The sequence below is a fragment of the Apium graveolens genome, chromosome 7 (genome assembly GCF_009905375.1).
Source record: "Apium graveolens cultivar Ventura chromosome 7, ASM990537v1, whole genome shotgun sequence".
NCBI lineage: Eukaryota > Viridiplantae > Streptophyta > Magnoliopsida > Apiales > Apiaceae > Apium > Apium graveolens.
This window is the reverse complement of record NC_133653.1, coordinates 145,703,673-145,714,531: the sequence shown is the minus strand read 5'-3', so window position 1 is coordinate 145,714,531 and position 10,859 is coordinate 145,703,673. Positions and strand designations below refer to the sequence as shown.

General features: G+C 34.1%; 1 protein-coding gene and 1 pseudogene across 1 annotated transcript; both read left to right on the top strand.

The window, feature by feature from the left end:
• The first annotated feature begins 1,216 nt into the window (after positions 1-1,216).
• Positions 1,217-2,496, top strand: LOC141670435 (uncharacterized; annotated as a pseudogene).
• LOC141674089 (uncharacterized) lies at positions 2,002-2,544 on the top strand. The gene has a single exon (XM_074480813.1). The coding sequence runs from the start codon at positions 2,002-2,004 to the stop codon at positions 2,542-2,544; it is 543 nt and encodes a 180-aa protein (XP_074336914.1).
• Positions 2,545-10,859: the final 8,315 nt, after the last annotated feature.

The following is a 10,859-nucleotide window of genomic DNA, read 5'->3' as shown; positions in this document are numbered from 1 at the left end:
TGGTGAAAAGGGGTACATTAGATTCTGCAGAATTTCAGTTTGGTTCCATGAGGTTTAGAGTGAGATTTGACTTTGTCATTGTAATGCACTTTGAGGCCCAAGTCACCAGAAGCTAGCACTAGGAATATACTTTAGATTTCAGGTGTTTATTAAAGGTTTGTAGGTTGTTTGGTTAGGTGCATGAGTGAAAATATTAAATCTATCCAGCATGGGACAGTTTTGTTGCAACTTAGAAATGGAAAGTTTTGACCATGTCATGGATAGGCCCTCACTAGGCCTTGGTTAGCCCTAGTTAGAAGGATTGTCAGAGGAGTTTTTCCAGCCATATTTCATAGGAATTGAGTTAGAATCATGTGTCATAAGTTAGTGTAAATCTGGACACTTTTCTGTCCAGAAAACAGGGAAACATTGGACTTTAAGCTTAGGCCCAGGTAGGCCCAAGCTAGGCCCTTGAGCCACACAAAGTTTGAGAGTTGCCTTATGATCAGAACAGTCTAGTGTAAAAATTTGGGAGGTAAAATTGAAGTGTAAGGCCAACTCCAAGGGTGGCCTAAAGGTCCAAATTTGGACCGATTTCGGTCCAAATTCACCCAACAGTGGCCTAAATCTCGGTCCAAATTTGGACCGAGATTAAAATTACATAAAGTTTTGATTTCAGGTATTTATAAATGCAATTAACCGATATTAGGATATTATTATTATTTATTTAAATAATAATTTAAATTAAAAAATATTTAAACGTAATTAAATAAATATCATTGCATTTCTTGAATTCAAATTACGAATACATTCAAACATTAAAATAAAGATTACAACACATAAAACTTAATTTGAAACACAACATAAATGAAAATGCGATGAGAACTAAATTATTAATTTAGTCGGACAAATTAAATCGACTTCCACCAAGATAGTCAAAATTAGATAAGATTACCTTGTCTTTTTGTGTTGGAGATAAGACATCTTAATCCAACGGTTGTATGAAGATGAAATCAATCCAATGAACTAGATAGAATTACATGAGATTACCTTATCTTTTGTGTTGGAGATAACTCCATCTAACGGTTGTATGCAGATGAAATCCATCCAATGGACTAGATAAGATAAACATAAATTATCTTATCTTTTGTGTTGAAATAAAATACTTTATATTGCATTATAAATATCGAATATCATACCTACAATTGGTACACACTTCTACATCCAACCCAGTAGATCAATGAATTTCGAGAGAGAAGGTCAATCTCATATAGTATATTCTAGTTCTTCATCAAGTTCAGATGATGACGAACTAATGGATAAACTGATGCTACAAATGGTTCAAAACAACAATTTCATAATCGAGCACTATCACAATGAAGGAGATGGAAGACAATTTCAAGGCTCTACTCCTAGTCATAGAGTGATCAACCGTCCACGAGTACTTGCTCATACTAATCTTTTTAATGATTATTTTGCAGACACTCCTAGATTCACTGATGAAATTTTTTGTCAATGATTCTGAATGGGTAGAAATTTATTTCTTCGCATTTTTAATGAAATTAGTGTTCATGATAACTATTTCTTGCAAAAAGAAATTCTGCAGGTCAGCTTAGATTGTCAGGCCTGCAAAAAATAACTGCAGCGTTCCGAATGTTAGCATATGGTGTACCGGCTGATGCTACCGACGAGTATATCAAAATTGGAGAATCAACAACTATTGAAAGCTTAAAAAGATTTTGGTGTGTTGTTATTGAGGTGTCCGGACAACAATATTTTCGATCACCAAATGCAGGAGATGTAGCCAGACTTCTTCACATTGGTAAGACTCGAGGTATTCCAGGAATGTTGGGTAGTTTAGATTACATGCACTGGAAATGGAAAAACTATCCTACGGCATGGGCAGGACAATATACTGGTCGTAGTGGACACCCTACTATTATTCTTGAAATTGTGGCTGATTATGATATTTGAATATAGCACGCATACTTTGGTCTGCCAAGATCAAATAATGATATTAATATGTTAGAATCATCACATATTTTTACTAATCTTGCTGAAGGAATTGCTCCTCCCACTCATTATATCATTCAAGGGAAAGAGTATGATACCGGATACTACCTAGCTAATGGTATATATCCAAAATGGTCTTCTTTGGTGCAAACTGTTCATGATCCACATGGTCCAAAGAAACAATTATTTGTAATGAAACAAGAAGCATGTCGAAAAGACGTTGAACGTGCATTTGGAGTACTCAAATCGTTTTTTGCAATTATTGCAGGACCAACACGATTTTGGAGTAAAAGTGTAATAAAAGATGTAATGACTGCATACATTATTTTACACAATATGATAGTTGAAGATGAACGTGATTTAAGTGCACCAATTCAAGAGCAGTTTGAAGTGCCAAATCCAGAAGTTGAAAGAGATCAAATTGATGATGATGCACGTTTTCAACAATTCCTTGGCCGTTACAGAAAAATTAAAAATAAGGAGGCTCATATTGCGCTTCGAGATGCACTAAGTGAGCATTTGTGGGAAGAATATACTAATTCTGAGAATTAGTATTAGTTAACGATGTTTTAAGATTTAATTAATATTTGTACTTTTCTTATTTGAATGTAATGTTTTATTAAAAGTTTTATTATAAAAATTATAACTAAATGTGTTTACTATTTTTCATATATATTTGAAATTTAATTAGAATTCTATTATTCATTTATTAACAATTTTAAAATAAAACAAGTAATTAATAATAATAATAAAATATAAAGATAATATCTTACATCATACAAAAATAATATATTTATTATTATAAGACCTTAAAATAATTAAATAAATATTTTGAGATTTGGACCGAAATTTAGACCAAACTGTTGGAGTTGGAGAGGGGTTCGGTCCAAATTTGGACCGAGGTTCGGTCCAAATTTGGACCAAACTCTTGGAGTTGCTCTAAGGGTGTCAATTGTACTCAAAAACCCATTGGTACCATCCTGAAATCACTATAATGAGCACAATCACTTAACCTTTAGTTTTAGAGCACTTATGAGTGAGGCCTAGGTTGACCATCATAGTTATAAGATATTATGAGGTCAATAGAGTGTAAGGCCTAAGTCAGGGTGAGATCATCCAAGCTTAGTGACGCAATATAGTGTGTGGATATATTATTATGTATTTAAATCTGTTATGTGAACATGTGTGGCTATGTGAACTATTATGCTTATAAGGTAATTATAAGCGTGTATGTGTATATAGGCCTAAGTGCCAATGTGCGTAATTTCGGTTTATAATTAGGTTGAGTTAGTGAGTATATATTATAATGAGGTTATTATTATTTTGTGTAGGCTCTTGAGACGAGGGTAAACTTGCCATCAAAGTCGAGTGAAGCTCCAGTTGCTCCCACCTGCCAGTCAAGTCAAGCCTTTCTCAAGGCAAGTGTTTCAACCTACCTTTTGTTTATACTGCAAATATGTGTTAGCCCAGCTTTTATATATGATGCGAGTATTCTAATTCACCTTGGTATATATGATCCGAGTGGTTTCAAATCTATCTTTCGTATTATATGCAAGTACCATGAACCCTCAAGTATTTATTGCAAGTAATTTAACTTTACTTGAAGATTTATATGCAAGTGATTCAAAAGTCATACCATGCTAATGTACCAAAGTAATTGTGATGTTGAACCCTGTGTAAGTTATACTCAGTAACCTTATCTTGATACCTAAAAGTTAGTTATTCCTTAAAGTCATTCATGATTGCTTGATAACTCCATTCTTACCCCTAAAACATGATACCATGTTATACTTTGAACTGATACTCACCTTCTTTATATTTTAATACCTATGTCTTATCTGGAACCATTACCTTGAACCTAATTTGACTTAGTTCCTTTATACTATCCAACAACCCTGTGAAACCTCATTGTCAGATTCCTTGTGAATAGAAGCTTTGCGATTCCATTTGATAAGGTATCAGTCTAGTTGATCATGGATTTAAAGTTGATCTAAAACCCTTGATAAAGATGTTCATTGTTTAATAGTTTAACCGTCACTTAGCATCAAATAAATTTTTAAAATGAAAAAGTTAAAAAGTAGATTTTCAGTCCCAAAGGGAGATAAATATTTTCTTTAAATAGTGGATCTGGACTGAGACGCAAGTCCTTTCCGCTCTTAATTTGTAGGCTTAAAGGTTGCCTAGGGATCCCATTAATGTTCTAGAACCCAGTGAGGTTCGGGATTACTTGGCGGCTGATCACCGACTGTAATCCGTAGCGTCATAAAATGGTTTTTTATAAAGAAATGGTTTTTAGTTATTTTATTACAAGAAAAGATGCCATCGCCCTGAAAGTTTATCTCTTGATACTATATTGTTGAATCTTTCATTTCCATTGTTATTCATTCATTCCTGTTTATGTATATTATAGCGCTTGTTGAGCATTTGGCTCACAACTTGCTTTCAACCTGATATTACAGCTAGCAGATATGATTAGATTCAAGTAGACAGCGCATAAGACTTGTGATGCTGATTCGTATGTTCGAGCTTAGGTAGAATAGTGATCGTTTTGTGTGAGGACTCGACCTTAAAAATCAGGTTGTAATAGTTAATAGTATTGGGCTGTTCCAAACCCTAAACTGTAAGATCTTTGATCCGGATGTATTTACTTCCTTTTGTTAACTATTGTAATGATTTGTATAATATCTATTGTTAAGTTGTGGTGTGACAAGTAGAATGAGAGGACTATCCTGACCATTGAAGATACGTCTAGCAGCTTACCTTTTATTTGGAACGGTTAGGGGAATCACTTATAGTTGACAGAAAATTCATACAGATATACTTACCACGCGAGCATACGGAAAATAGCCATCGATATCCCTTATGATGGACAACATGGAAGAATGAAGGATCATTGTTAGAGCTGATAGAAGGCAGAGAAGATCGTACATGCCCTTTAAAAGGCCACTAGTAGCAGTTCCCAATAAACGTGAATACGTCTAATCCTCTAGTGAGAATAATGAATACGACCCAAAAGGTATCGTAGTACTATAAATATTCTACGAGGAATGATTAAAGAAGTCTGGTCGATAGCGGAAGCTGAGCGTTCCATGATTCTAAAGCGTATCAATAAATTGCGTATGAAATGGTGCTTCCTTTAAGATAGTAACAGGACGACGATGTGCCTTACATTACTAGATGAAGAAATGTTAAATTTGGCACTAAGCGTGTAGCAGGACACGAGCGTGTAAAATTTCAACTAGAACATCTTACATAAAATAATCGACAGAGATGATGCGCCGAAATGAGCAAACGTTAAGGAACGAAACTCTAGCACTAGTGAGAGTGATGTAAGGGGGAACGAATAAGTTGAAGGCCCATTCCAAACACTAGAAGATACGCTAATAGTCCATATTATAGATTTTTAAGGAAGAAAAAAATGAGCAATTGACATTAATCAAATTACCGACAATAACGAGTTATCATACGGGCATTGGAACGGCTACAAAGCTTTGTACGGAAGAAAGAATCGTTCTCTTTTAGGTTGAGAAGAAATTGGTAAGCGGAGGATACTGGACCATAGTTAAGTCAACAGACCAAAGAAATTCCTAGAACTTGTCAGAACCCAGCTAGTAGCAACCCGGGATGAACACTAAAGATATGCGAACCAGAACTATAAGGACAGAAAATATGACGTAACAGACCAAGTATTGTTGAAAGTGCCTCCCGGGTGGGGAGTGATGAGATTCGAAAGGTAAAGAAATGTTGAACCCAAGGTTTATTGGACCGGTTAAAATCCTTAAAGGACTAAGAAAGTTGGCTTGTAAATTAGCACCAACGTCAAACAGTCGCCAAGTTTATAACGAGTACCCCGAATCGATGTTAGGAAATTTAACTGTCAACGCCAGACATATGATTGAAAATGAGCTAATAAAATTGCAGCCAGACTTAGTGTATGTGGAACAACGTGTAGAGATCATAGATCTACAATAACAAGTACTCTGAAATATATTTGACAAAGGAGTAAAACTTTTATGAAGAGATCAAATACTGAAAAGTCAATGTGAGAACTCGAGGTTATCATGTGAGAAGCATATCCCTGCCTGTTTCTAAAATGATTCCAGGATGAAATCCTTTTTAGGGGGGTGAGACTGTAAGAACCCAAATTTTTGACATGGTAAAAGACCTTTATGAATAGAAATATAATAACTCAAATTTTTTGAGACCTTGTTAAACGCTTAATGAATAGTAACCTTGACAGACGGAAAAATCTTTTTTAGCCCACACTATGTGGTGCATGAGAAAATGAGTTTCGAAGTTGATATTATGATTATACTTACCAAATGAGTGTATGTAAACGCTATTAGTTTTCGAAGAAAACGAACTTTGAAAAATGAACATATTTACGAATCATCAAGGAATATGGGAATCACAATATAATTACGAATTTAAAACCCTACGAATTTATATCCAAGGACGATACTTCAAAACCTAAAGAACAAATACGAAAGGATTTACGCCGCGGACCGTTTATGAGAAATTATTACGAAAATGTTTAAGCGACCGAACAAATGCGTAAACAATTAAATAAACGTATCACACTAAATAACCATGGTATAAAAGTAACCATGGTTACTTTATCAAATAGTAAGCTAAGGTTGTAGGATGATCATCTAAGGCTAGAGAATAGTAAAGTTAATGGCTAAACTACTAGCTTAGCTTGTAATCTAGAAAGGACTAGCAAGATTTGTCCAAGGATTTGCCAACATAAATCTATTCTAGGACATATAATAGAGAATAAACAATCAAATATAAGCATTATTCAAGGAAGCAATCAAGAAGCAAACACAAAATTCTCTCCCTCTCTCCCAAGAACCTTCATTCGGCCCTATCACAAAATAAGAAGAAATCAAAACTCAAACACCAAGTTCTAGCCATGGAAAAATTCCCCCATTAATTCTCAAGCTTCATACCTCCTAAACTAAGATAAAATAAATCTTTAAGCTCATTTTATCAAGGTTTGATGGGTGAAATAAATTCAAGAAAGATGATAGTGAATAGTGTGAATAGTAACTTTTCTTTGGTTTCTTGATTTTAATGGTTGTTTTAGGTTCCAAAAGCCCTACCAAGAAATCCCAAGACTTCACGATCATCAAGAACACATCTCAATCTCTCAAGAAAGGTATAAATCTTTGACCCATCTTTATTTAAGGTTTAAGTTCAAGACTCTTTTGGAACAAAGTTTTAAACCTAGTTTTGGTGAATGTATTATTGTAATCTTGATGTTTAGTTAAGTAGATTTAAGGTTGATGATTGTTGCCTCAAGAAAATGATGTTCTTGAGAGGATTTAGTGTGGTGATGATGATATGATTATTGTTGGTGGTAGTATAAATATTTAAGGCGTAAACGAAACTCGAATCGTAATCGTAATCCCGCTAAAACGAATAAAACGTAACATTAAGTTTCTGCAGACAGTCCCGAAGATATAAATGTATTTTATTGAAAAATAACACCATATTATGATAGAAAATTTTATAAGGATCGTTTAGGCACTTGAATCTCTTGATTCCGATTTATGAATCAAAAGTTATGGCCGTTTTACTAAAAGTGATTTACGCGACAAAAACTGCTACAAATTACGAACTTTGGAAATAAAAATGATCTACTTAAAAATATTCATAAATCATCATATTTTTACAGAGAGTATTAAATAGAGTTACTTGACTTCTATAAAAATTTCAAGTGAAAATAATGATGTTTCCATTTTATAAAAATATTGGAGCCGAGACCGCGCGATTAGAAAACCATAAAATTCATAAGCGGAGCCGACAATGAAAATGAAAACGGACTTAAGATATTTCGAAAAAGGAAGTGACCGTAACATGAAAAAGTACTTCAAGAAATAATAAGGCTAATATAAGTTGAGAAGGTGCATAATAAGTAGCATATGAGTGCGAGTCGACGTAAAATATAATGGGATCTAACGAAACGGTTTATGTTTATGGTTATAGATTTTTGAGCGGACCCTAGAGCATCCTCCACCTTGAAATATCCAGACAAGTTTTCAATTAGTTGAGGAATACTACTTCAAATATATTCTTTTAAGATATAATTATTCGAGGTTTAGCTATTTAATAATTAGTATTATTAATAATTATTTATTAAATGATTTAGATGACTTAAAAATCATAAAACATGATTTAAAATACTTTTTGTATTTCAGAAAAATCATTCGAATAATTTTAGATCGTCGGAGAATATTATCTCGACTTATTTTAAATATTTTGAATATAGTTTCAAAAGAAACTCCCCCTTATATAATTATCTGTTGACAACGGTCAACTCACATCCATAGTACTTCCTCCGAAAATTTCGAAAGTACATATATATATATATACACTAATAAAATAAACTGTTTCTATCAACAAGCAAAACGCTTGGGGGAACTTCGATGTGGTTCGAGTTCTCAAAATATGATAGAATTCTGTTAAAGGACAAGGTAGGGGTAGACTCTAGTACTATGTATGCTAGGTGGACTACCAAAGATACCGCAGGAGAAGGTACTTTGTGTACTCAGGAACTTGTGAAGTATGTGTATACCCAAAAATGGGACATGTAGCCCGAATGCGGCAAGGGTGATAACCGGGATATGAAGGTGTCATCCTTCTACTAGTAGAAAAGGTTACTATTTTCTCGTATTACGACTGATCATCGTATGTGGATGCTCCAATTAATGTCCTATTCTTCCAACTGGAATTGTGATGCAATACCGTAACCCAAGCTTAGTGCCGGGTTTACCATTAAGGTATTCGCAGGATAATAAATCCACTAAAGAATTGTTTTCAAAAGAAGGTGTGTATCACCAAGGAAAACTATTTTTGAGTAAAACATATTTATCATATATGACGTTTTACTTGAGTTTATCATACAGTCATTTCATACTATATATTATTATGCTGGGCATTATAGCTCACTCTTGCTTTCTTTTAAATGTCACAACACAACAGATAACCAGTATGCCGGTGTGGAACTTAGTCGCTTGCAGTCATGGGGAGAATCCCTGGCAGCTTTGTCTCAGGTGGGCCAGAATATTAGATAGGTATAAGATATTAGTCGTAATTATTGTAACTTCATGTAGAGGTTACGAATAATTGTTTGAGATCCTGTAAAGTACATTTGAGCGTAATAAAAGAAGGTTACATTTTGTACATCATTTTTAAGGCTATAACTTATGTGTATGTGTGTGCGCGTGAGATTGGGGTCTGTTGGATTATTGAATCAATATAGGTTACACATTAGTGAAGGATGGCGTGACGACCTAGATTCCTGACCCCGGATTTGGGGGCGTTACATAGTTCTTTGTAAGAAGAACAAAGTTTGAGATCATGGTACATGACAGTAACCTGATCAAATCCTCTCCAATTCAAATGGAGGTTCTCATTATTGATGAACAACAATTGTCATAACCATATTATCTACTTTGATCTTAATTATGAATTCACAAGGTATAACTATTGGTGTTACTTTATCAGCATTTATTTTAAATATTGATTTAGTTCTTTCAGCATTTATAGTATAATTTTTCTTGATATAAATCATATTGACATGATTACTTCTAGACCTTATTTAAGGACTACCTCTAGTTGTATGATCATAGATCACCCTTCTTTAGCCACCTCTTATTTCTGTAGGAAAATCTTTCTGAGCCTTTTTCTGTGAAATGTGTGAAAAGATTGAGAGAAAAACAGAATTTAAGAGAGGCATAATCCTTCCTGGAAAAAGGAGAGGTAGATGAGAGATAGGATCTAGTAATCCTTGTGAGGAAGCTCTGACTATTAAAAGTCATGAGATGTGTGGTGTGAGGAGTAGTGAGACTATTGTAAAAGAATATAGAGATTAAGTTTTAATTGATATATGTTTGTAGGTGCTCAGAGTACTAAAGGAACAGTTACTGAATAACAATCTATTGAATTTTAGGAGAACTCTTATGTACCAAAGGTTATTAATCTCCCTACAAGTCTAAGTACTGATACTTTCTTGCAGTCCATACATTATACTATTCCACCACATGAGATAATCCATGTTTTTGTTAAAAAACAGTCCATTTACTCTACTTTTCCATCACCTGAGGAAATCTCTGTTGTTGCTGAAGATGTAGTAGCACAATAGTCCATTCATGTTTCATCCATTTCAGAATCACCACAGCATTCTACAGGAACTGTGCTCCTGGAAGTTAATCTTGAAGCTCCAATTAATTTCTCTACAATATTTGAAGATGTGGAGTTAACTGCTGAAGGTGTGGAAGCTTCTGAAGCTACTAGATCATATACTGCACCAATTTCTCATTATATTCTACATGCTGAAGCTGGTGATGAAGTTCAGTAATTAGTGCAAGATCCAGCTGCTGTTGAAGAATCTAATAATGGTGAAAAAGCTAATATATCTAATGCTTTTTTAGATCCTGAGGATGATCTTTTCTTTCTTGAAGATATACCTATGCATGTGAGACAACAGAAAATGAAAGAGTTAGATGCTAAGAAGAATCAGGATTATTCTGATAATCTATGGAATGCTCATTGGAAAGATGATACATATCCTATTTCCAGAACACAAGCTATTACACATCTGGAAACAGCAGAAAAGAAGATTACAAATCCTGATATGTTGAATCATCTGAAAGTATCAACATATAGCTCATGAAACAACTACTACTCAAATCAATCAGATCAAAGAATAATTGGTTGCTTCAAAGCTGCTTACTCATCTGGAAATTCAGAAACAAATTTCACCAGTAGTCATCAGATAAACTGAAATTGAAGCCAGACAAGTTAGATTGGAAGCTAAACAAGTTCAAATGTCTGATCAACTTACAGAAGTACATAATTCA